Raw genomic sequence first — 27,115 nt, forward strand, 5'->3', positions numbered from 1 at the left:
AAACAGCTTCATGAGCACTCATAGTGCTGTGGCGAGGTGCCAGAGGACTGGAAAAGGGTCAATGTGGTCCCCATTTTCAAAAAAGGGAGGAAGGAGGACCCAGGAAACTATAGGCCTGTTAGTCTTACCTCGGTCCTGGGAAAGCTCTTTGAGAAAATTATCCAGGAGCACATCTGCAAGGGACCAGCAGTGGAGATTATGCTTAGGAGCAACCAACATGGATTCACTAGAGGCAGGTCTTGTCAGACCAAGCTGGTTGCCTTCTACAACAAGGTCACAAAATCCTTGGGTACAGGTGTCATGGTGGACATAGTCTTTCTGGGTTTTAGGAAGGCCTTCAGCTGTCTCTCACCCCTTTCTCATTAAAAAATTAGGCGACTGTGGTGTCGACACCTACACAGTCAGATGGGTTGCAAATTGGTTGGAGGACCGCATCCAGAGAGTGGTGGTGGATGGGTCATTTTTGACCTGGTGGAATGTGGGTAGTGGGGTTCCACAGGGCTCGGTCCTCGGGCCCACACTGTTCAACATCTTCATCAGTGACTTAGACGAGGGGGTGAAAAGCACCTTGTTCAAATTCGTGGATGACACTAAGATGTGGGGAGAAGTGGGCACACTGGAGGAGAGGGACAGGCTACACATAGATCTGGACAGGTTACAGGGGTGGGCAGATGAGAACAGGATGGGTTTCAATACTGACATGCGCAAGGTGTTGCATCTGGGGAGGAAGAACCAGCAGCATACCTACAGGCTGGGGAACTCCCTTCTCATCAGCACAGAGGCAGAAAAGGATCTTGGAGTCACTATTGACTCCAAGATGAACATGGGCCACCAATGCAAGGACACTGTCAGGAAGGCAAACTGCACCTTGTCATGCATCCACACATGCATCACAAGTAGATCCAAGGGGGTGATCCTCCCCCTCTATTCGACATTGGTCAGGCCACAGTTGGAGTACTGTGTCCAGTTCTGGGCGCTGCACTTCAGGAGAGATGTGGACAGCATTGAGAGGGTCCAGAGGAGGGCCACTCACATGATCAGGGGGCAGCAGGGCAGGCCCTATGAGGAGAGGCTACGGGACCTGAACCTGTTCAGCCTCCACAAGAGAAGGCTGAGAGGGGATCTGGTGGCCATCTATAAACTTGCCAAGGGGGACCAGCAGGCAATGGGAGAGTCCCTGTTCCCCCAAGCATTACCAGGAGTAACAAGGAATAACAGCCATAAGTTGACTAAGTGTAAATTCAGGCGAGACATCTGGAGGCACTACTTCATAGGCAGGGCAGCTAGAATCTGGAACCAACTTCCAAGGGAAGTGGTGCTGGCTCCTACCCTGGGGGTCTTCAAAAGGAAGCTAGATAATCACCTAGCCGGGGTCGTTTGACCCCAGCATTCTTTCCTTCCCATGGCAGGGGGTCAGACTTGATGATCTGCTCACTTCCCTTCTGACCCTACCAACTATGAAACTATGAAACTATGAATGTGCATTAATTTAGTACCTCACATTGGAGGTACTAAATTGAATGTGCATTAGGAAAAGCATATTAATGTATGTATAGATACCCCCCAGTACGGCCCAAAAATCATCTTTTAAAATACGCGGAGACAGTAAATAATGTGTAGTAATTGATAGTAATAAATTCAATACTGATGCATTTATTTGCTGAGTGATGCATGGGTGGCTGATATTTAGTCCAGGTACAGACATTCAAAAAGCCTGAGGAGGAATAGATCTAACATATGCAGGTTTCTGTAAGTGGCCTAGGTTAGATCGGTAGTGAACAAAACACACATTCGCCCTTTGGTTGGGGACAGCATGCAGGCTGCCTGCACTAGCCAAGGCCACGTTGGGGGCACTCCTGCACACCTCCCAGCAGGCCCCATGGGCTCCTCAGGCTGCCGGAAGCACCTGGGCCATCCCTCATGGATGACTGGTGCCTCCTGAGTCAGTGACAGGGGGGCAGTGGTCCCCTGCAGCCAATCGAGCCAACCTGGAGAGTGACAGCAGTGTGCCATTCCCCTGGTCAGCACAATCAGCCATGGGAGAACAGCGGGGATTGCTTCTTCTGGTGCCCCCACTCCCAGGCCAGTGCTCTCAGGGGGACACCAGTGCTCTTGTCTGCCCTCCCTGTCCATCACCTAAGTGGGGAACACTGGCTGTCAGGGGGTGCACCAGTGCTTTCAGGGAGTGCACATGTACCCCTGTGCACTCCCTATACTTCACCACTGCCACCCCTGATTGGCTGCTGGGCACAGGCAAGCACACCCCCAGCTCGCTGACCTACCCACACCCCACTTCCCAATACTCTGGAACCCTGTAGCTGTAAAGCAAAAAAGTCTTGCAGCGCCCCAGGTGTCTATGGCCTGGGTATCTGTGGGCAGTGGCCAAACCACAGAGGTCCCAGGGTTGCCTTTGTGTAGGTACAGTCCCAATGTTCTGTCCCCTGCCATCCCAACCTACCAGAGGTGAGCTGTCCCGGGGGGAAGGGATGGGTCTATGCTGGGGCCCAGGTGGCAGGGTGCCTGGCTCTGCCCACTGAGATGTGTGGTGTGTGGAAGCCAAGGTCAGGGTCTATGGGACTGTGACCAAGCACAATAGCATGGGGTTCCCTGGCTGGGTGTGTGGGGGCTGTGTCCAAGTGAAGGGGTTCTGCTGGGTGCAGTGTCAGGTGCATGTGGACATCACAGGGTGCTTCATGACAGGGTGTGGGGGCATGGCCCAGGAACATGGGTGCCCAGGTCCTGGGGCTCATGCAGGGGACACAGAGTCTCCTCCTCTCCCACTACTTGCCTGTAGCAGAAAGCTGGGCTAGGGAGCAGGTCTGCACTGGCTCAGCTCTGGAGCTCAAGGACAAGGTACGTCGGACTCTTGGCCAAAGCAACTGAGCACTGGCCAAGTGCTAGCCTGCCTCCCTGTGAGGAGGAGTTGCAAAGGAGCCTGAGATGCCAGAGGACTTAATCAAACTGGGGATCCAGTAGAGAAGTTTGATTCACTGGTCTAACCTAAATTGATTAGATCTGAGTGCACACTGAATCAGGTCTATCTTACACCAGGTTCTGCCATTTTTCGATTGGTCTATGTGCACCAAACTTCTGTACAGTTATGGGTGTAGAGTGATTTCCAGTCAGTTATGTGGGCTCATGTGTAATGTCTGTACCTGTCCTTAGTTGATATTAATTATCAAACAAAAGTAATTTTAAATGCTGTACACCTAGCACAATCAGACATATTCCAAAAGCACTTCTCATTGTATTTTTATGAGCTTGTCACCTTTGCAAAGAGCACTAAACATTTTCTAAAAAAGATGTTCCCTTAAAAAAGATGTGCTTTAGTAAGTACTAAATAACTGTGCAATACCCCCCAGTACTGCACAGTCCTGGTGGTACACCAATCATTTTCAACCCTATTGCACAGTAACAGCGGCACAGGCACAGTTAGTGCCTGCCGAAACTATGTCACCATGGTGACAAGCTACATTACCATAGCTCATCACTATGGTGACATAGTATCTCATGTAGACTCACCCAGTAGTTACATTGCATTTAGTTAGTACTTCATTAAGCAAGTACTAAACTACATGCACAGTAACTACTGCACATTAATGAACATGTAGACGTACCCACAGACATTAAAAAAAATATTTTCTTATAAACTTTCTTTGGATCCCATAGTTAAGGTAGACATTAGTTTAAAAACAAAAGAAATCAATGCTTGGGGGAGAAACTGCAACTTCTTCTAAATAATTTTAAGTGAAGCTGTAATAAAAGTCATTAAAATTCATCAGTACCTTAAGCTTGGATATACAGAAGCATTTCTCACTTGCAGATGGCTTCTTAGAGTCTTTCATGTTGCTTTTTTAAGTAGCCCAGTGTTTCCTTTTGAATATTTCTAATGATCCCACTACCCTATGAAAAGAAAGATAAAAAAAAACTGTTGATACTAGAAAGGAATAGAAAGGATGAGGGATAAATAACTGCCATTTAGCTTTCAGCTATCATGGGATAAGTTTGTGCACACAGGCAGCTATCACACAGCAGCTGACATATAGTAAAGCCCTGCTTCCTTTTACCCCATGGTAAGTTGTTTGTGTATTCATGTATTGTCTGGATTATTCAGTACAGCATAAAAGCTGATGACTTTTTTTGTCCTGTCCAGTGTAACTCTCTGTGTTCCTTGGAGTCAAATAACTGTTATTTAATGTTTTGAATTTTATGAAGAGCATTTCAGTTTCCACTGAAGTAAATGAAAGGTTTTCCATTAATTTTAGTCAAACTGAAACAGGGCCTAATCTTTTGATTTCAAGGTTTCAAGTTGCTGAAAACAAAAAAACAAAAGGCCTACCTAAAATACTAAAAAACTGAAACCAGAATTTTTCCCTCCAAGGTTCAAACAAATTTGCTCGACTCTTCTTGCCAAAACTCTCACTTTCACTGGCATCCAGGCACTGAATGCCCCCAGCAAGGCATGTCTTGTTACTAGGATTTCCCCCAGCCAGGGTACCCAGGGACACTGGGGAACTAAGAGGGGAGATGCTGCAAGATTTGCCCAATCTCTACAGAAGCATATCTGTGTCCTTCCTGACCTTGCTGAGTTTGGAAAGTTAAAAAATCTGGTTTTGTTAAGACAAATGCTCCCAACGTGTGATCCGAAAAGAGGTCATTCATTCTGGGACACCAATAACCTGGGGAAAACCCCCAAGCCCTTCAGATTTTTGAATCAAGTAGAGTAACCTGCCAAACAGGATTCTGGACCTAAAGGGATTTCTATGTTCAGGATTGCTATAAAAATGTTGAAAAGGCTTCAGTAAATCAAGATATACAATACAGCTACCTGTTCTTTTAAGGCGAAGGAATATGAAGAAAACAAGGGCAAACCAAAGCCCTACCTTACAGCAGTAATGATTGATTGTCCTCTTTTTGGGCTCCGATATGGTGTTTCATGCTGAATTGTGGATAACCTGCCCTGCAAATACCTGCTTCTCTCAGCTTATCACCCTTTACAGGTTCACAAATAAAAACTGAATTATCCTCAATAGCCCCTCAAGTGGCTCAGAATTGCTCTTTCATATTCTTCCTTCCTAACCCCACAGGGGCTGATTTCTTAGGACTGTAATTTCCAAAGCAATGTTAATCCTTTTAAGTGCATTTCTTCATTAACTTGAATCCTAGCAAATTCAAAAGTATTAACCCCTTCTACAGTTCAACTTTCATCCCTTCACTTTCAATCTTCAAAAATTCAGTTTACCATTATAAAATTAAAATACTTAGGTCCTTGTTACACGTTAATTTTAGGTGGCTCCTGGAGCTCTTAACCCCTGGGTTAAGTATACTTTAGACAGTTTAAAGTCACATCACTCCAGGGAATGTTTAACTGTGATCTCTGTATTACTCAGCTCATGTTCCATTAAGTCATGGCCACTGCCCATAAATGAGTTGCCCAACTTTCAGTCCTCCAACATCCTAGGATGCAATGTCCCCTTCCCCACCTTCCTGTTCTGTGTGGACACACTTTATATCCTCTGACCTCTACTGCCCAGGGGGCCATTCTTGCACCAAGCCAAATCCCCTTCCTGCCTCCAGGGTTGTGACCTTCCCACCCCCAAGACTGTAACTGTATGCAAACAGGCTGCAGAACACATGCTAACTAGCCAGGCTGAAGGGCAGGGACAGATCCAGGAGTGGAGTCTAGGAGGAGTGGTGGGGAGGGTGGGGGACAAGGAAGAAGGCTGGATCACGTCCCCATGACCTGAGGCTTCCTTCCCAAGGGAAGGGGCAATATCTCCCTCAAAAGTGCCTTCCTTCACCACTCCCACCTCCAAGTCACCCCAAGAAGCATGACCAGCAGCCCCCACACCTCAATCCCAAATCCCAGTTTATTAAAACATGAGACCTTCTTTAATTTACTTCCTCTTTATTTCTTTTAAATTCTTTAACTTCTTTTTATTTTATCCTTCAGTGGTTGACTTTCTTCATTTCACTGCCCTTTCCCCACCACTATTTCCTTGTTATCTCCCATCTCATTACCCATCCCCATCCCATTAACTCTTTGAGTCCCAGCTTCATGTTCCTATCGCTCTCCTCCCCGCAACCCATCTTCCAGCTAGAGCAGGGATAGAAGCCTGTCTTAACTCACCAGCCCTGTAGTGGCAATTCACAGATGTCAGGTCCTTGCTCACCAGCCCTCTAGTGACAAGTCACAGCTGTGCAGGTGGGAGACAAAGAAGATTTTTAGCAGTAACACAGATCAGCATTTGGCCAGCTCAAACAAGGCCTTTACACCAATGAAATGTTGGTGATCTACCATTTTTGGCTTAAAATATACCTACCATTTTTGTAGTATCAGTACTGTTTTTTGTTTGGTAAGGAAGACCTATCTACTTAAAGAACTATTTCACTACCAGAGCAAAACTGTGTTTATTCTGCCAAATATTGTTTCCAGTTTCACTAAAAATGTAAATCTCAGATCTTCATGCATCTTAATTCTCCAATTTATGCAGACTCTGGCACTCCTAACATACAAAAACACTAATAGCAGTGGGGAAAGGAAAACAGCTTCCATTCAGCTGCTATGTCCCTCTTCCCCAAATGCATGGTGGAGAGTAAATGCAAAGGGATGGTTGCACTGGCATAACTATTAAGTTGTTGCCTCTGGAACTGGAGGAAATCAGAAGACAAATTATGATTCTGCACTCCTGATTGACTTGTTAGTCTTGGAGCATCACAACTACACCCTGTCCCCAGCAAGTAATAAAATGGGAATTTTACCTTTCTGGAAAATTTTCTGGAAAGTTGCTTTTAAATCTGTTTTTGTGTAGGAGGTATGATCAACTTGATGGCACAATTGACTTTCAACTATACATTTTCCAGCAAACTTCTTGAGACAGATTGGATAGGTGTAATGGATAACCAGCCTGTCTTTAGAATGCCTTTGGGGCCTCTAGATTCAGTACTTGTTTATATGGAACTTGAGCCAACACAAGCTTGTAGACCTAGATCCTCACGGTGTTTAGTTGCACAACTCCCATTGAAACTGAAGAGTCCAGCAGAGCAAGAAAAATTATTAGAGGTCTTGGAAGTAAGATTTATGGGGAAAAGCCTGAAAGAATTAGGGTTATTAAATATACAAAGAAGAAACTGACGGGTGATTTGATAACAACCTAAAGAGTGGCTATAGAGAAGATGGATATGAGTTTTTCTCTGTGGCCGCAGGAGACAAGACTAGGAGCAATGGACTCAAGATGGAGCAGAGGAAATTTAGGTGGGAGATTAAAAAAAAATTGCTGACTATGAAGCTGGTCAATTATTGGATCAATTATAGAGAAGCTGTTGAATCACCATCCTTGGAAATCTTGAAGAGCAGGTTGAACTGACACTTGGCTAAGATAATTTAGTCAGAGACAATCTTGCCTTGAACAGAAGGCTGGACTAGATGATCTGAGTAGGGTTGTGCGAAGCTTCGGTAGCCAATTCAATTCAGAGCAGATTCAGCATGAATCGGCAGCTGAATCGCCAAATCTGAATTGAATTGGGAGACCCACTAAAAGGTCTGAATCAAATTGGAAGCCTCTGAATCAGTTCAGAGAGATTTGGAGATTCTGAAGGTCTTGCAGCAAACAGAAACTAAGACGGAGGGGGATGGGGTGATCTTCCATATATGGAAAAGGTTGAGACGGGGGAAAGACTGCTCTGATTTTGACATCTGTAGCTGGCCAGTGACTGTGATCTTTCTCTGCATTCTCTGCTGTTTTCATCCCACTCTGCCTTAACACACACAAGTGATACAAGTTTTGCTTTCAACAGTTTGAGGTGCACTTTCACAGAAACCCCTGCACCTATCTCCTTGAAACCTGGCAGGCTTCATGCCCTCAGAAGGGGCTACTATCCCTGCTGTTTTCATCTGAATCTGCAAAAAAATGACAAAGTTAGAAGTATTTCAGTGATTCCCCATTATAGTATATGGCCAAATCTCTGAATCCAAATTGGCCAAATCAAACTGAGACAGTGATTCGAATCACTGAACTGAATCACTGTCCCTCTGAATCAGCTGAATCCAAATCTGAAGTGAATACTTGCTGCTTCACACAGGTCTACTTTTGAGGTCCCTTTCAGTCCTACTTTCCCATGATTCTTTGATCCTTTATATGCCTAAATGCCTTTGAGGCTATAGGCGACAGAGCACTTTTTATAACTTTTTATGTAAAAGACAACTTTCAAAACCCACTTTCTCTCCCCTTGTTGGATGATGTACATATATCAATTTGAATTTGCACATATAAGCAAAAAAGTGAAATGTAAATTCTAAGCAGCTTGAAATTCATTTTTGTCCATATGGGTTATTGGAATTTTTTCCAAAAAAAATCTATGCTCTTTTTGGATTTTATGCATGTTTTAATCTTCAAGAAGGGTGGCAATGATTGGGAAGGTAGTTCATTTGGTTACTTTAGAAATATCACCTGTGTCAGTTATGATTCTTTCTGACTTTGCTCCTTGATACCTCAAAACATGTTTGTTAAATGATCAAAGACTGAACTTGAGGGCCTGAGGTTGTTGTATTTATAATGAAGATGTCTTTATAAGAAGTAAGTATTGGTCATTTAAATTAAATAGCTCAGTCAGTCAGTCAGCTGTAATCGCCAAGCCATGTGATAGCATCCTCAGTGGCCCTGTGCAGTTCCTGTAGTCCACCACTGAACTTAACCAGTGGCCAGTCATCGACCATATGTGACATGGTGTGTGTTTTGCCACAGCTACAGTCTGGTTATCACAAGGACCCCAATTAAATAGGTGATGACAAATAAACATATATGTTTTAGGTAGCATGTCTAGAAATCCTTTTTTGTTTTGAGTACTAGATTATTGTTCCCCTGACTTTTAGGATCACAACATTTCACTGGTTGTCAAATCATCCTAAAGTGTTTCTGAATTTTAATTTATAAAAATAATAATAGCAGAATAGAAGAACTGTTAAGGTCTGCTTGTTAAAACTAGCCTGGTGTTTGTTTGTTTTTTGTTTCTTTGTTTGTTTTTGCTGGGGCAGGTTGCTCTGTTTCCGGGATGCTGCCAAGGCAGTGCTGGCTGGAGGATGGAATTTTCCTTTTGAAAGCATTTTGAGTAGGGCTGTGCAAAATTTCACCGGCTGTTTCAGTTCAACACTGCTTCGACTCATTTCGAGCTTGAAACAGTGAAATCAAATCAAAACGAAGGGCTTCAAAACAGCCTTGAAACAAAATGAGGCTAGTCAAAATGTTTCAAAACATTTAGAGTGCTAAAGCAGCCAGCAGCGAGGTGGTGGGAGACAGGGGATAACCAGGGCTATGCACCCAGCAGTAGCCAGGAACACAGCCCTGGCTCTCCCCATCTCCCACCACTGGGCTATGGGAAGCTGATCATAGTGCAAGCTAATCCCAAGCACTGTGATTGGGCTTTCAGTTCCCCTCCCCAGCCCTACAATCAGGCTGGGGATGGGAAGCCAGCCCAGCTGGCCTGAGTTCCCATCCCCTGCACTACATTGAGCTGGGGTGGGAAGTCAGCCCATCCCCAGTGAGAGGATCAGCCTGATCTAGTCTGGGGGATGGGAACTCAAGCCAGCTAAGCTGACTTCCTATCCGCAGCAGGCACAGGGGATGGGAAGTCAGCCCAGCTGGCCTGAGTTCCTTTCCCCAGCAAGATGGTCAGGTGAAATGTCAAAACAGCGTTGAAACAGTCTCCCTGTTTCAATGAAGCTAAACAAAACAGCTGTTTCAATTAAGCGAAATGGAACAGCTGTTTCGACTCAAAATGAAATTCAAAACAAAACGCTGTTCCATCCAAACCTCAAAACTCAAGTCGAAACAGAACAGTGCTGTTTCACACAGCCCTAATTCTGAGCTGATGAAAAGGGATATAATTCCCCAAATCAGAAATAAAATACAATTCAAAGTATTTTAGAAAGTACATTTTTTTTAAATTCATGTTTCAACATTGCCAGACTTTTCAGTTTTCCTTCAAAATCAAACCTGGTATAATCAACCTATTTTTGTGAGATGCTTTAATTTCAACAGACCTGCACATTCCAACAGACTATTGTTTCACTGAAATGTCCCCAACCAGACAGGACCTAGCGTTAAAAAGACCTAGAGTTACAACTCTCAGGAAGAAAACAGACATTTTTTTTGTCACCCTTGTGCCTCCATAAACATTTTTATGGTAGCACAAAAGCCAAGCACACGGACATCCATACCCCTTTTTGCACTACAAATGGTGCATCTACACATGTAATTTACTATGGAGTAGACTAATTAGCTCTACATAAAAGCATCATCATCTCCACATGTGCCAGTATTAGGGTGTAGTAAATTAATTACTATCTTATGGCAGAGTAATTAACTGCACTGAAACACACATGTACATGGAAATCCCAGGGACACATCTCAGTAGCAGGGAAGCTGGGCAGGCATTCCCAGGGCTTGATGGACCCAACACTGAGAAGAAATTCCCAGGGTGTTCAGAACTGGGCTCCTCAAGGGCTGGACAAACATGGCACCCATTGTCCTGCAGTATCACAGAGCAGGACAACAGGAGATGGGTGTTTTGCCCAAGGAAGTGGATCAACTGTGCTAGGACACATCCTAGCAGAGCTAACCAATCCAGTTCATTTGGCAACATATATTTCTACCTCAGAAACAACATTAAAGTGAGGACTAAAAGATATTTTTGTTGCTTCTCCATAGGTCAGCAAGAATACTGTTCTCTACCTATCTGCTCACCCAGTTTGTATGAACAATTTGAAGACTTAATTCATATTTTTGTTTCTAAAGGTTATTTCCTGGTTTAAAAAAAACTGCCAATCATATATGTAGGTAGTTGCACCATTGGTGAGAACTTAGAGTTAATTTTTCATTTAAGTGAAAAAATAACTTTCTGTTTTACTAAAGGCAATTTAAGCATTGCTAATCATGCACAATTATATGGGGAGGGAATTAATATTAGGAGCATTGTAATGGAAAAAGTTATATACTTACTGGGTTTGCCAAGTGGTCTGAAAATGTGTTCCATAATTTTGCTTTAAAAACAGACTTTGAGCTTTATCTTAACATGGAATCTCTTATGTTGAAAATTAACCCATGTATATTTGTTATAGAGCTTTTTTTTGCCAGACATTTGCAGTTTCAGATTCTACTTAGTTTTGATTTAAAAAAAGACAGTGTGCCTCTCGTTTGTTCTCTGAGCCTCAATAAAAAATTGGATAGTGAACTAACTGATGCACTGGGAAGATGTACATGGTCGTAAATTTTAAATAAAAGTTACAGTTCCTCTTATTCTGTTATTATTCTATTACTTGCATTACAGTAATGTCAGGAGGCCACAATAAAAATCAGAATCCTTTTGCATTAAGTACTATATAAACACATAATGAAACACAGGATTTCCCCCCAAAACTGACAGTCTAAGGCTACAGCTACATTGCAGACTGCTGTGTCATATAGATACCTAAGTTAGCTTTAAACAAACTGCCTCAGTCTAACTGTGGCATGGATGTGCATGCAGAGCAATTTTTACCCAGCTTCTCACCTAAAGTGTGTCTTAAATGGATTTGGATGTCTAAGTCCAAAATTGCAATCCTCAAAACTCATATTCAGCTGCCATCTAGTCCTATGGGCATCTAAAGTGTGTGGAACTATACCTTTAAGATGTTCTAGCCAGTTGAAAGCAATTGTTATGCAGGAAATAATATTATACAGTCTAGATTAATTAGAGCTCAGACTCCTGGACTATGCCTATGAGTGACTACTTGGCAGACATGGTACCAGAACTAAGGAACTTGAAAAAGGACTAAGGAAATATCTGCAGAGGATGAATATAGAAGCTAGAATTTCCACCAACCTCAAAACTCTCTGGAAATATGGAGGGGTCAAACAGAGAAGGTTTTAAAAGTGCTTCAGTCTGTGTCAAGGGAATTGAGATGTGTGGGAAGAATTGAGATATAACTAGCATTGCTAACCTAGCAAGGGACATCAAAGGCAGCAAAAAAAGCATCCTATAACTACATTAGAAGTAAGAGGAAGATGAAGGATAATATGGGTCCCTTAGGCTAGTGAGAGACATTAAAAAGCCTGAGCCTGAATTGATTCAGTCTTTGCAGGTTAGTCTAATCTGGCAAGGCTAAATCATTTTGTAACCAAAAAGACATCCCAGATATGCAGGCACATGCCTGCAGTGGCTCAGGCTAGAAGCTGCGGGGCACTAGAGCAGCCTTCCCTACCCTTGCATAGTGCTGAGCTGAGGGGGGAATTGCCAGGCCCTGGCAGGACGTTCCGACTAGGGAGCAGTTCCCCCACTTCTGACCAGCCCAGCAGGGAATTGATAAGTGTTTATCACCCCATTAAGAAAACAACAGAGAGACATTACTGTTCATTCAGCCTTTGCCCTGTCTGCCACAGAGCAGACCATAGCCAGCATGTTGTCTGCTAGCTAATGCTGAGAGGTGCTTGTAAGGCAGAGGGGACAGGGCGGGGAGGCAGGGAGCAGGCAGATGCCTGCAGTCTCTGCCAAACTGCAGCCAGGGAGCAGAGGCGAGGGGCTAGCTCTGCTGTGGAGCAGAGAGCCCTGCCAAGCCCAAAGATCATGCTGGTATGCTGGGGGATTCTGATTTAACTTAAACCAGAAAGAGGTCTGGGACAGACAATGCATAAACAGGTTTGACACAAATCAGTTAAGTCTGATACCACATTCAACCAGGTTTATCTCAAATCGGTTTCAGCCATTTTCAAACTGATTTATGTTCACTGAACATCTGTGACAGGTTTAAACCAGTTTCTGATCACCTAAAGTGGTTTATGTGTAATATCTGCCCCTAGCCTTACTGATTGGGCAAAGAAAACTAATAATGAATGATGGCCAGAACGGTGAAGTGTTTACTGCATTTTTTTTCACTTCAGGTTTAAAAAAAAATTCAGGTCTCAAATGATAGAGTTAGCAGCAAGGAAAAGGGAGAAAATAATCAGCCTAGAGTAGGGTAAGAACAGATTAGGGCAGGGGCAAGCAATTGTTTTGTGCAGAGGGCTGCTTACCAAGTTTTGGCAATCTGCAGAGGGTGGCATGGGTAGCTCTGCCCCTTGACAGGTGTCCTGCCCCCTGGTTGCCATCTAGGTACCAGAAGTCCCACACCCTAACCCCAACCTTTGCCACCAGACGTCCCTCCCCTTGCTCCTGGAAATATTCCTTTCAGCAAGGGGTGTTGCCATCTCAGAACTAGAAAAATACCAAATTATATTTTAAAAATCAAACATCTACAACATGCATTATTTTTATTTCAAAAAATATTTTGTCCTGATTTACATGTGTTTGTGTAGTGTACACAGAGGTGATCACACAATAGCTTAAAATTAAATCTTACTCTTGTACACTATGGGGGATGGGGGGCATGGAGGGGTGGGTATAGGTTTGTGGAGGGCTGTGGATGGGTGAGTATGTGGGGTGTGGGGGGGGTATGGGTGTGTGGGGGTTTGTGAGGGGAATGGATAGGTGTGGGGGTGTGGGGTGAGGGAGCATGTGGGTGTGTGTGTGTGGTTATGTGGGGTGTGGGTGGGTATTGGTTTTGTAGGGATATATGTTGGGGAGAGTGTGACCAGGGGGTGTGAGGGGGTGTGGGGTGGGGATCTATGTGTATGGCAGGGGTGTGGGTGCATGTGTATGGTGGGGTGTGCTTGTGGGACTCACCCTATGAACACACACACACACACACACACACAGAGTTTGTGCCTGCCTCACTATACACACACACACTCTCTCTCTCTCTCCTTCCCTCATTACTTTCCCTCCCTCATTGTACACACACACACACACAGACACCCTCCTGCTCCTGGCCCCGGGGTACTGGCACAGCCCCGTGCTCCCACAGTCCAGTGATGCAGCCTGGGGCCATGTTGTGCTGGAGCAGGCATGCAGGGAAGCAGTGAAAGGGGGGCCAGGGCCATACTGGATTTCCCTGGGTCCTACTGCCCCTGGCTTCTGTAATCTTTGACAGGCAGCCAGGAGCAGATAAACATTAATTTTCTAAACTTTTTAGGTGCCCCGGTGGCTGGATAGAATGGCCTGGCAGGCTAGATTTAGCCCACGGGCTGTATTTTGTCCACCCCTGAATTAGACAGTACTTAAACAACAGGATGTTTTCAAATCAGAGGGGCAGATGAGCTTCATCTGAAGTACTCAAGGAATTGGCTGAGATAATTGTAGAACTATTGTTTATTTACTTAGAGAATTCATACAGGTCAGGCAAGGTCCCAGATGCGTGGAAAAGAGCAAATATGGTTCCCATTTTTTCTTTTTCTTTTTTTTTAAAAAGAGGACATGAAGAAAAATGAAGAAACAGGGAATTACAGACCAGTTAACCTAGCCTGTACACATGGAAAAATACAGGAGCATATCATCAAAGGATCTACTTCTAAGTACCTAGAGAATAATAAGGTGATAAGGAACACCCAGTATGGATTTGTTAAGAGCAAGTCATAGTTAACTAACTTGATTTCCTTCAATGACAAGGCTTTGTAGAGTGGTGGCTGAGAGTAATGGATGTGCTATACCTGGACTTCAGCATGTATTTCAATATTATCTTTCAAGACATTCACATAAGTAAGCTAAGGAAATGCAGTCTATATGAAATACTGTAAGATGAATACCTAACTGGTTGGATAATTGTACTTAAAGAGTAAGCAATAGCTCAACATTTAACTGGGAGGATGTATCAAGACACCAAGCTGGATAAATTAGCAGGCACTTTGGAGGATGGGATTAGGATTTAAAATGTCTGTGATAAATTAGAGAAATAGTCTGAAATTAGTCAAATTAATTCAGTGAGGACTAACACAAAATCTGCACTTAAAGTACTTAAAAAAAACAAACCAGGGAATTACTGCAGTATTCTAGAAAAAAATGTGGTAGTTATTGTGAACTACAAGCTGGCTATGACAAAACAGGTATGTGCCATTGTTGCAAAACAAGCCAGTAAACTACAGGAGTGTTAAAAGCAAATTATCAGAAGATTCCTCTACTCTATTCAGTCCTTGTGAATCTTTACCTGGATTTGCTGAGTCTAGTTTGAGCCACTGCACTTGAAGAAAGACTCAAACAAATTGTTAAGAATACAGAAAACAAAAAAGTATTAGAGGCCTAGAAAATATGACATACAAAGAAATATTATTTAAATGATCACTTTCTGGTCAGGGTAAGGAAGGACTACAAACTCAGATTCTAAAAGGGAATTATAAGCAGCAAAAAGAGGGAAAAACACTATATAACAACTGATAAATATACTTGACAATTCCTTTTAAATACTTATCTCCATATAAAAGAAAAACAATCTCGGCAGCAGTTTAAGGAGTTGACGGCATGTACCCACAATAGTTATGATTTCAGTGTAAAGAGCTCTGCTTTTAAACTCTTACATGGAGTACATCATAAATAAGAAGCATTTCAGAAGCTTTAGACAGTTTTCCACTTTTCTAAAAAAAGAACATATTTTCTATTTTAAGGATTAACTGAATTTACTCAGTGTTCCAGATTTTGAGAAATAGTATGTAGGGCTTGTGGGTCATAATTTCCCCACTAACTTTGAAGACCTCTGCTGATATGTCCTCATGGCCACATGCTTTGTTGTTCTTCATCTGTCTTACCACCTGGTGTTGGTAGGCTGGCACGTGCTTCCCTTAACGAATGCTACAGGGTGAATTTGATAGTTTCATCACTCCCTATCAATTCTTGGTTCAGGAGCTTTTGGTAGTGTTCCTTCCAGTAGTTCTTGATGGATTGATTGTCTTTGAGGAGAGTTCTAAACAGGGTGAGTCCACAAGAGCTTGATTCATATCCAGCCTTGATTGCACTGAAGAAGCTCTGCATGTCATGATTGTCAGTGTACTGTTGGATTTCTTTCACCTTCTCTTCCCACCATTTGTTTTTGATTTCTCTTCCTCTGGGCTTCAGCTTTAAACTGCTGAAAAGTTCCCTGCTTCTGACGGGATGTAGGATGAAATTGCCAGTCACAGAAAGCTTTTCTCTTCTGAGAGAGAAGGGCTTTGATCTCAGTGGTGTTTTTGTCAAACCAGTCCTGATGGCGTCGGCAGATAAAGCCAATTGATTCCATTCAAGCCTTGTGAATGGTCTCCTTTAGAGATTGCCAGTCTTCCCCAACATGTGTTATTACTTTTAATTCTAAGCTTGGTGGGTTCCTTGCTGAGATATGCATGGGCCTCCTGAGTTGGGGGGGACAGTCAGCAACCGGGGGGGGGCCCCCAACAGCCAATCCCACAGACTGGGGGGGGTCATCCTGCAGCTGATCCTGCTGACTGAGGGGGAGTCCCCATGGGTGATCCTGGGGCACTGCTAGCACTTCCAGGTCAGCGGGATCGGCCGCGGGGGACCGCTTCTCCTGGCTCACTCCCCAGCTGGTGCTCTCAGAGGGGGCACCAGTGCTTTTGCCTGCCCCCCCTGCCTGGGAACAGCTGTGAGGGGGTGCACTGGTGCTCTCAGGGAGTGCACATGGACCCCCATGCACCGCCTACGTTTTGCCACTGGAGATATGTTTGGAGGGTTTCACGGTGTCTAGAGGTCTGAAGGTATTTGATGTTATACTATCTTTGAACTGATTTGGGTTGCTTTCAATATTTTAATGCAACCCTAATGGACATGATTGAGCTCACTAAGTGATGATCAGTCCAACTGTTATCAGTTCCTCTTATAACACATGTGATATGAACGTCTTTTAGATCACTTGCTCTTATAATGATATAGTCGAGATGCCATTGTTTTAAGCCAGGGTGTTGGAATCTTGGTTTGTGTGGGAGCTCGATGCCGAATTATATAGGACTGAATTAAGCACAGGCTCAGACCTGTTCAATTTAAAACTTTTATTGTTTCACAAAGTCATAAACAAAAGGAGGTCTGTTGGTTCACGAGGTTCCCAAATCAAGCCCTTGCTCTCCAACCCGAAGGCTAGGTGCAGCTGCCTGATTCAGTAGTCTCAGAACTGGTCAACAGCTCATTTAAAAGGAGTCCCTTATCTTTTTTTAGGCAAAAGATACAAAACTGTCCCCATGGTGGAAGTGAGGCATCTAACATAACTTTACTATTAGTTATATATGATAACACTTATACATATGCATTTTCTAATTCTTACTTCTATTGGTTATTTAGTTAACTTATCTATATTACAATATCAGGTGATACGCTTTGTATTATAATCATTATGCTTCTTATGTTAATTCTTAATGACCTTTATATTTCTTATGCTAATTTTCTATAACCCAAATACATTATTCATCTATATGTTTTGCTGGTTTTTGCAGGGTTAAAATGTTAAAACTGACATAATATGCGGTTGTTTTTTCGTCATTGCGGTTTAGCCATGCAGTTTCCTATTCTTAACAATGTAAGCGGCATGTCTGCTATTTTTATCATTGTTCAAAGGTCAGAAGTTCAGTATTTTCATCTAAGGGTCAGAAAGTGATTACCAGAATGTCAATCGCTGACTCCTCAACCTCCTTGAAGCATTCTGGGAGTTTTAGTGCATTTTTTTTAATGCTAGGCCTTGCTTAGCATAAGCACTCTCTCACAGTTTGTACTTGTCATATTGTCTGAAAATAGTGTTAATAATGATAAGGTAATGCTCTGCACATTTACTGAGTAATCAGATGCTGTTGGAATTGGCTTTGCCCACTCCTTTCTTCCCAATGGTGCCCCTCCACATGTTCAAGTCCTGGCCAACTTATTCTCTTTTGGGATGGTAGTTAGGAGTTCATTAAAGCTAGCATAAAACTGTTCTCTCTGTTCTTCCTTAGCATCAAGTGTTGGGGCATATGCACTGATGACAGTAGCAAACAAATTGTTGGTCAGTTGGAGGTGGAGAGTCATGAGGTGCTCATTAATGCCAACAGGAAATGTGGTCATTTGGCTGACATCTTTTCTAGCCCCCTCCCCATGTGAGGTGAGCACGTGATCCTAAAAAGGACTGCTCAATCATGATCACAGCTACCAAATCATCCATCTGTCCTCTTCCAAGGGTGAAATGACCAACATGTAACTGGAGCTTGATAATAGATCTGTGACTCCCAGCAATTACTTTGTCTGTCCCTGTTGACACCCATCCATCACCACAGAGTTTCATAGAGCTTATGGGTATTGGTGATTGGTTACTGTGGTAGATGTTGGATCTAGTGGGAGAAGCCTGCGTGTGACTTGTTTTAGAAGGACATTGCACATCAGCAACTGCACAGATCTGTGTCCAGTGGCAAGGAAATCCAAAACAACATGGCCTTCATCTGCCTTTGCAGCTGTTGAAAAGTATGCCTTCTTCATCTGCCTGCTCTACTGTTGAGAACTTTGTTATATTGTGCTGGACTGCTCTTCATCTGATACCTCACCTTTGACTTTACCATGGTGACCACTGTGAGTGACTCTACCAGGAATACAAGATGCACGATGGTGTTGCTCTTAGGGTTATCAGTACACACAAGCCTCTCCGCCCTGTCAAGGTGGCAGTTTATGAAAACGAATCACTGCTGGATAATCATGGGTTTGAAATCATCCATTGCTAAGCCAGATTCTAGTCTCAGTTTTCTTCACAAAAGTGAAAGCTCCCAGCTTTCAAATTCTCTCCTTTGCATGCTTTGGCCTTAGAAACTGGTTTATCTCTACCAGAAATTAAAAACATATAGCCTCCAGGCTGGATCTGACCTGCAGAGCCACTGGATCTGTCCCACGGAGCTGGAAGATGTTGCCTCTATCCTGTGCCCATGCTGAAGCTGGATGATAAAGAACTGCACTGGAGCTGGGCAGCTGGAACCTATGTCTGCATCTTCCCAACTGCTGTTCCCCACAGCACAGATGTGCTCTCCAGCTGGTGAGAAACTGAGCTGGGGCTGGGCAGTTTGGTGGGGCGGAGGGGAGGCAGGCAGTAGGAAGAAGCAGCAATGGTGGCAGCAGCAACAGAGCAACAGCCTGGGTGAAGTTCTCAGCTGCCCAACCCCAGTGTAGCTCTCCTCTCCCTGGAAGCTGCACTCATACCGCAGCTAGGGAGCAGGGATCTGCAAAAAGCAGCAGCAATGCCAATGCAGCTCCCAACTGCTTGGCCCCAGCATGGGAGCAGGCAAACCCTCCATACTGCTGATGTGCCACTCTAGCTTGTGCTAGACTGAAGCCAGGTAGTTCTGAACAACAGCTTGACAAGGTTGCTGGCCACTGGTCTAAACTCTTCTGGATCATTAGGCAAGAGCTGACCTTCAAATAAATGAACATGCAGAGGAAAGAAGAAACCTCAGGAAGAATCCCACCATGTTCAGGGTTATTATTACTTCAAATGCAATAAATGTGGAAGAAACTGTCCAACCACAATCACAAATGTTCAGCAAACTGATGCCTGACAAATGCAAGACAAGGTTTTATTCCCCAGTCAGCATGTGGGGAAAAAACCCCAAATCTTACACCTGCATACAAGGAAACCTCATTAAATGCACTATCATTAAACTGCTGCCAACAGCAGCATATGCACAGTAATGGAAACCAGCTCTGAAATTAATTAAATGTAGCCAACATTGAGCATAACTATAAAGCACAGGACCCATAAAGTGCAAACATACTGATGGTAACCTACCTGAATAAGATATATCGTATGACCCATTGTGTGCAGTACCTCTCAGTGCCAACCCTTTTTCAAGTCATGGTGGGTCACTATGTCGAATACATAGAATCATAGAAAATTAGGGTTGGAAGAGACTTCAGGAAGTGATCTAGACCAACCTCTGTTCAAAACAGGACCATCCCCAACTATATCATCATAGCCAAGACTTTGTCTACCCAGGTCTTAAAAACCTCTATGGATGGAGTTTCCACAGCCTCCCTGGATAACCTGCTCCAGTATTTTACTACCCTCTGTGTAAGAAAGTTTTTCCTAATATCTAACCTAAATTTCTCTTCCTGTAACTTGAGACCATTGCTCCTTGTTCTGTCACCTGCCACCACCGAGAACAGTCTAGCTCCATCCTCTTTGGAACCCCCTTCAGGTAATTGAAAGTGCTATAAAATCCCCTCTCAATCTTCTCTTCTTCAGATTAAATAAGCCCAGTTCCCTCAGCCTTTTCTCAGAAGTCATGTGCCCCAGTCCTCTAATTATTTTTGTTGCTCTCCACTGGTCTTTATCCACAGCCTTTCTGTAGTGGCGGCCCAGAACTGGACACAATACTCCAGATGTGGCCTCACCAGTGCTGAATAGAGGAAAATAATCACTTCCCTCAATCTGCTGACAATGTTCCTACTTTCTTTAAGACAGGCACTATATTTGCCCTTTTCGAATCATATGGGACCTCTCCTGATCACCATGAGTTTTCAAAGATAATGGCAATCACATCAGCCAACTCCCTCAGCACTCTTGGGTGCATCATGTCCAGCCCCATGGATCTATACACATCCAACTTTTCTATACAGTCCCTAGCCCAGGGGTCAGCAATTATTTTGGTGGGCAACTTAATGAGTTTTGTTGAACTGTCAAGGGCTGCAAGGGTAGCCCTACCTCTTGACAGGTGCCCCACCCCTTCAGTGCCATCTTTGGACTGGGAATCCTGCCCCTAACCCCTGATATTTGCCACCAGACATCTCTCCCTTTGCCCCCAGAAGTGCTCCTTTTGGGAGGGGTGGGGATTGCCATCTTGGAACCAGAAGAAAAGCAAATCATATACTAAAAGTCAAACATCTACAATAACATATTTTAATTTTGTTTCAAAATTCTTCCCTGTTTGTGAGCAGCAAGTTAAGAAGGGCACAGCCTCTATTTCCACTCTCCAACACTTGCACCAGGAAGTTGTTCCCAACACTTCCCAAAAACTTCCTTGATTGCCTGTGCAGTGGTGTATTGTCCTCCCAGCGGATGTCAGGGTGAGTGAAGTCCCCCATGAGAACCAGAGCCTGTGATCAGGAAACTTCTGCTAGCTGTTTGAAGAAAGCCTTATCCATCTTATTGTCCTAGTTAGGTAGTCGATAGCATACAACCACTACAACATCACACTCATTGCTCTCCCCCTAACTCAGAGACTTTCAACAGGCCTGTCTCCAGTTTCATACTGGAGCTCAGAGCAATCGTACAGCTCTTCTGCATAAACCACTCCTCCTCCTCCTCCTCTTCTCCCCTGCCTGTCCTTTCCTGAACAGTTTATACCCATCCATGACAGAGCTCCAGTCATGCAAACTATCCCACCCCATCTCTGTTATTCCAATCACATCATAGTTCTGTGACTGTGAAAGGGCTTCCAATTCTTCCTGCTTGTTTCCCAGGCCATGCATTTGTGTACAGACACCTGAGGTAACTAGTTGATTGCCCTACTTTCTCAGAAAGAATGGAAGGCCTCCCCTGTTGCTCCCTGTTGTGCCCTCCTGCTTGTGCTTCCTCCAGGTCACCCACTTCTCCACTTACCTCAGGGCTTTTGTCATCATCCCTCAGTGAACCTAGTTTAAAGCCCTCCTTACTAGCTTAGTGAGCCTATTTGCAAGCTAGTTGCCCTTCCCTCTCTTCATTAGATGAATCCCATCTCTATGTAGCAATCTTTCTTCTTGGAACAACATCCCATGGCCAAAGAAGCCGAAGTCCTACTGACACCACCATCTGCACAGCCATACATTGATCTACAGGATGCGTCCTGGGCTCTTCCCCTTCTGCCTGGGCCCTTCCCCTTAACCAGAAAGACTGAGAACACCACCTGAACCATTTTGACTTCCTCTTCACTCCCTCAGCTGAACTTGCCTTTCTTTCCTATTTCCAATGATTTCTGTTCTTTACCAGCCTTAAATGTTTGGCAAACATCACCAAATGGGGCCTCAGACAATTTACCCACAATCCCTCTGTCACCCCTTCTCTCAGCCTATTACATATGATTGAGTGGCCCTGCTTTCCATGAGGTGGAGCTGGACCAGGTTGTCCTACATCTTATCTGCATATAAATCTTTGGAGGATCTCAGGTCTCATGACACGAACACCTGGTTCCAGTCATGAGTGAAAGGCTTATTAGCACATGGATCGTTTGTGGGGGCATATCTGGAGTACACACATACACTAAGCCGTGCTGAGCTATGGGGTCACCATGGCTTGAAATGCTGTTGACTCTGCTGGGGCCTAGCTTAGTGAACTGTATGGTAAATCATGAGCTTTTAGTTTGTGCTAGGTTCAAAAGTGTTGTTTAAAAGTGTGTTTATGTACTACAGGTTTCCCTACCTTTATGCTGTACATGCGTTCCTGAAAAAGAGTGCATAACTCAAATTTACACTTTACAACGTAACAGTTAGGGATATATTCCAAGACCTCAATTGCACTGATCCCCAGCCCCATTTCTACCACTTTTACCAGACAATTTTGGTGCTCGCCAACAGTACACACAAGCACAGGGCACTATCACAATGGGAATGGCAACTAAAGAAACACGTGTCACAAACAAGTGAGGAGCACAGATCCACACAAGAGATTATATTTTGGTGTGTCACTCTCACTATGCACTGCACAAAGCAGCTGACTGTGGGGAATGATTGGGAACTGGGGGAATGATCAGGGAGCTAAGGGAATTGAACCGGGCACTGAGGAGAAGCCCCTGTTCATTCCCCCAGCCCTTAATCATTCCCCCCAGTCATTCCCCCAGTTCCCCAAGCATTCTCCCCAGCCCCCGTGGCTTCTCCCAGGGTTGCTGGTTCAAGCCGCAGCTCAGCTGGCTGCTCCCCCAGCTGCCCCCCCAACCAAGGCAAGGCAGGAAGTGCTGGCAGCCCTGAGAGAAGCCATGGGGGCTGGGGGGGAAGATTGGGGAGCTGGGAGATTGAACTGAAAACTAAAACCAGGAGCTGGGGGGAAGTCCCTGTTCATTGCCCCAGCCCCCAATCACTCCCACAGCTTTTGGCTTGATCCCCCAGCTCTCTGATCATTACCCCCATCCCCCATGGCTTCTCCCAGGGCTGCCAGCACTGCCTGCCTGCCTTGCCCCAGTGTGGGGAGCAGCCAGGGGAGCAGCCAGCTGAGCCATGGCTTCTCTCGAGGCTGCCAGCTCAAGCTGGGGCTTGTCCACCTGCTCCTCCAGTTGCTGCCACCGGCACTGCCTAGTGCCTGCCTGTATAGTCTATGGCTGAATCTCTGAATCTCTCTGAATCAACTTGGAGGCTTCCAATTTGACTTGGAGAGATTAATGGGTCTCCTGATTTGATTCAGTTTCAGAGATTTGGCCGTTGAAATGGGCTGAACCTTCTCCAAATTGAATCAGCTGCCAAAGCTTTGCACAGCCTACCCTATATCAGAGAGGATCAAAAGCCTTTCTTCAAAGCTGGAAGGGATGTAGAGGCATCACACACCAACAAAATTTACAAGGGTGGGGCCAGCGGGATGATGAAATTTCTCCATGTGCATTACAGAGACTATAGGCTGTCCCAGTCTGTGGCACAGCACACAGGCAGCCTGACTAAGGCTACTATTAAGTTACAATAGCCTCCATAACATATGTATATTAGTCCTCTGCTAATACAAAATCCAAATAGTGTGCAAGTAGGTTAAAAGCTGTCTTTTCTACTAGCTGCTTTCCTCTCCTGGCCCTGGGCTTCCATTGAGGGACAATACAGAATATGACCGATCACCAACAACTTCTGCTTCAGTACCCAGCACCTGGATGCACATCTGGATCTCTGGGGAACTCTGCAAAACTAGGCTGGGAATTTCATAGGAATAGTTTCTCCCATAAGATTGTCTTTACCTCCCATCACTAAGTTGGCTATTACACAATACACCCAGAGCAAAGAGGGGGGTCTTTAAGGTTTTTTGAGACTTACCCTTCAAATCTGTTAAAGCCTGAAAATACAAAGGATGAAACATAATTGGAGGGTAGAAAGTTATGAAAATATTTTACTGGTTCAGGAAGTGAAGCAAGTGTAGGGGGAATTTCACTACACTACTGGCAGAATAGAAACAATACAAGCATTCTGTTTACCCCAGCCATGTAGAAGTAAGGGATCTGATCTGTATTTAGGGGATAATAAGTGGTCCCAGCACACACAGAAGCCCCCTCAGACTTTAACCCCTCAAAAACAGATTTATCTTGATGGAGGGGAAGCTCTTATTTTATCAGAACGAATGCATTGCCTGGCAGGTAGATCAGCAGTCAAGAAACCTGAGGCATTTATACACATGCTCCAGAAGTTGGGGACACTTTAAATAGAGCAGCTAAGAGCTACTCTGATTAAAGGGCCAGGAGTGTCTCGTGTATCAAGTAAGCTAAACTCATCAAGTGAGTTTTAGATAAAGTACCCCTGCCACCATTTTCAAGTGCAAGGATGCTGATACATGAAACGCAGGAGGCTGCTGGAGCACGGTAATGCCATGCTCTGACAGACTCAATTAACTAGCTAAAAGGGAGGCGTACACCCAATGGAAGGGAGGAGCCATCACCACGGAGGATTATACTGCAGTTGCTCGGGGGTGCAGGGGGGCAGTCAGGAAGGCCCAGGCAGAGATGGAACTGGGACTAGCTTCCCGGATCAAGGACAACAAGAAGTCCTTTTTTAAATACATAGGGGGCAAAAAGAAGGTTCCGGCTAATGTGGGGCCCATGCAGGGCATGCTTGGAAATTTGGTTATCGTACCAGACGACAAAGCTAACATATTTAACGATTTCTCTACCTCCATTTTCCTGAGCAGGGACCAAAACAGCCACCCTCCCACCGTGCGCTCCCCTTAAACCCTAAGGGAGGCGCACCTAGGCCAAGGGTTAGTGAGGAACTAGTTAGGGAACTTCTGGAGGGACTGGATGTATTCAAATCAGCTGGTCCAGATGATCTCCACCCCAGAGTGCTGAGGGAATTAGCTGAGGTCATTGCGGGACCCCTGGCACAGCTTTATGAGCACTCGTGGTGCTCTGGTGTGGTGCCAGAGGACTGGAAGAGGGCCAATGTGGTTCCTATCTTCAAAAAGGGGAGAAAGGAGGACCCAGGAAACTATAGGCCAGTTAGTCTTACCTCAGTCCTGGGCAAGCTTTTTGGGAGAATTATTCTGGCACATGTCCATGAGGGGCCAGCAGGGGAGATTATGCTTAGGGGCAACCAACACGGGTTCATTAGAGGCAAGTAGTGTCAGACCAACCTGGTGGCCTTCTACAACCAGGTCACCAAATCCTTAGATGCAGGGGTAACAGTGGACATAGTCTTCCTGGAATTTCGGAAGGCCTTTGACACTGTCTCTCACCCTGTTCTCATTAAGAAAATGGGGGACTGTGGTGTTGACACCTACACAGTCAAATGGGTTGCCAACTGGTTGGAGGGCCGCACCCAGAGAGTGGTGGTGGATGGGTCATTTTTGACCTGGAGAGATGTGGGCAGTGGGGTTCTGCAGGGCTCGGTCCTCGGACCCGCACTCTTCAACATCTTCATCAGTGACTTGGACAAGGGGGTAAAAAGCACCCTGTTCAAATTTGCTGAGGACACTGAGATGTGGGGAGATGTTGGCACATTAGAAGGAAGGAATAGGCTGCAATTGGACCTAGACAGGTTACAGGGGTGGGTGGATGAGAACAGGATGGGATTCAACACCGCCAAATGCAAGGTGCTGCACCTGGGGAGGAACAACCAGCACCATACCTACAGGCTGGGGAACTCCCTTCTCATCAGTACAGAGGCAGAAAAGGACCTTGGAGTCATGATTAATGCCAAGATGAACATAGGCCGGCAGTGTGGGGATGCAGTTAGGAAGGTCAACCACACCTTGTCATGCATCCACAGATGCATCTCGAACAGGTCGAAGGAGGTGATACTCCCACTCTGTGCAGCACTGGTCAAACCACAGTTGCAGTACTGCGTCCAGTTCTGGGCCTGCACTTCAGGAGGGATGTGGACAACATGGAGAGGGTTCAGAGGAGGGCCACTTGCATAATCAGGGGGCAGCAGGGCAGGCCCTACGAGGAGAGGCTAAAGGACCTGAACCTGTTCAACCTCCACAAGAGAAGGCTGAGGGGGGATCTAGTGGCCTGTTATACACTAGTCAGAGGGGACCAGCAGACATTGGGGGAGTCCCTGGTCCCCCAAATACTACCTTGAGTAACTAGAAATAATGGTCACAAGCTGGCAGAGGGTAGATTTAAGCTAGATATCAGGAGGCGCTACTTCACTGTCAGGGCAGCTAGGATCTGGAACCAACTTCCAAGCGAAGTGGTGCTGGCTCCTACCCTGGGGGTCTTTAAAACAAGGCTAGACAATCACCTTGCTGGGGTCGTTTGACCCCAGTGCTCTTTCCTGCCATGGCAGGGGTCGGACTTGATGATCTGCTTAGGTCCCTTCCGACCCTACAAACTATGAAACTGAGTCTGCTCGAATGTGTTGGAATTACAGCACATTGGAGCAGCCTCCTTGCTCATGTAATGTCACCCCTGGGTTTGCACTCTACCCTTGACTTGAGCCTCAGTTTCTCCTTCTCAAAAGTAGGAATGGCAATTCACCCACCACGTTCAAACATTCACCAAAAATACTATTAGGTAAGGACAAAATATTATTAGTCATTTTTTATTGTTGTTATCCCAGTTTACCTAGATTGAAGCGAAGGACTGTCATAACACCCTATTTTTCTCTTTAAAGAAAGGTTTGGCATATTAATTTCCAACATGTACAGAATTTTTGTTTTAATAAAATAGGTTGATGTCTTCCAGGCTTGTGGTAAACTTACTAAGACATTCTATTACACAAACTTCTATTTTTAAATGTTAGGAAATATAAAATGTTCTGGCTGTCAAAGCAGCTTTTCAAATTAATTGACCTATAGAAAAAAATGTTGAATCCCAAGGATGCAGTTTTGGGCAGTAAGACAGTCTGTTTAAGGTTCAAAGAAATCTGTTGCATGTTCAGGTTGTCAGTTTTCTGCTAACGAGGCATATTGTACAGTGAACATACTTTAAGAAAAGTTAAAGGAACAAATGTGCTGTCGGTTGACTGGCAGTTCAAAGGCTTCCAAGTCTCTCCAGAGTCTCTTTCTCTAAAAAATGCCATTAACTATGATTCATCAATCAATGGTTTATATAACCTGATGACATTTCACTTTCGTTATCTGTCAGTCCTTATATTTGGGGGTTTGCTAGAACATACCTTGCATGTG

At 44.7% G+C, this 27,115-nt stretch overlaps 1 protein-coding gene across 1 annotated transcript in view; it reads right to left on the reverse strand.

The window, feature by feature from the left end:
• Positions 1 to 27,115, reverse strand: part of LOC149866417 (solute carrier organic anion transporter family member 1A2-like) — an 80,177-nt gene that overhangs the window by 25,332 nt on the left and 27,730 nt on the right. Inside the window, exons 2-3 of the mRNA XM_090043580.1 lie at positions 6,131 to 6,197; positions 3,786 to 3,903 (exon numbers count right to left, since the gene is read on the reverse strand). Coding sequence (XP_089899706.1) covers positions 3,786 to 3,845 — 60 coding nt within the window. The 5' untranslated portion in view covers positions 3,846 to 3,903; positions 6,131 to 6,197. The remainder of the gene's footprint in view (positions 1 to 3,785; positions 3,904 to 6,130; positions 6,198 to 27,115) is intronic.

The sequence above is a fragment of the Crocodylus siamensis genome, chromosome 4 (genome assembly GCF_052110815.1).
Source record: "Crocodylus siamensis isolate JL-2025a chromosome 4, ASM5211081v1, whole genome shotgun sequence".
Classification (NCBI taxonomy): domain Eukaryota; kingdom Metazoa; phylum Chordata; order Crocodylia; family Crocodylidae; genus Crocodylus; species Crocodylus siamensis.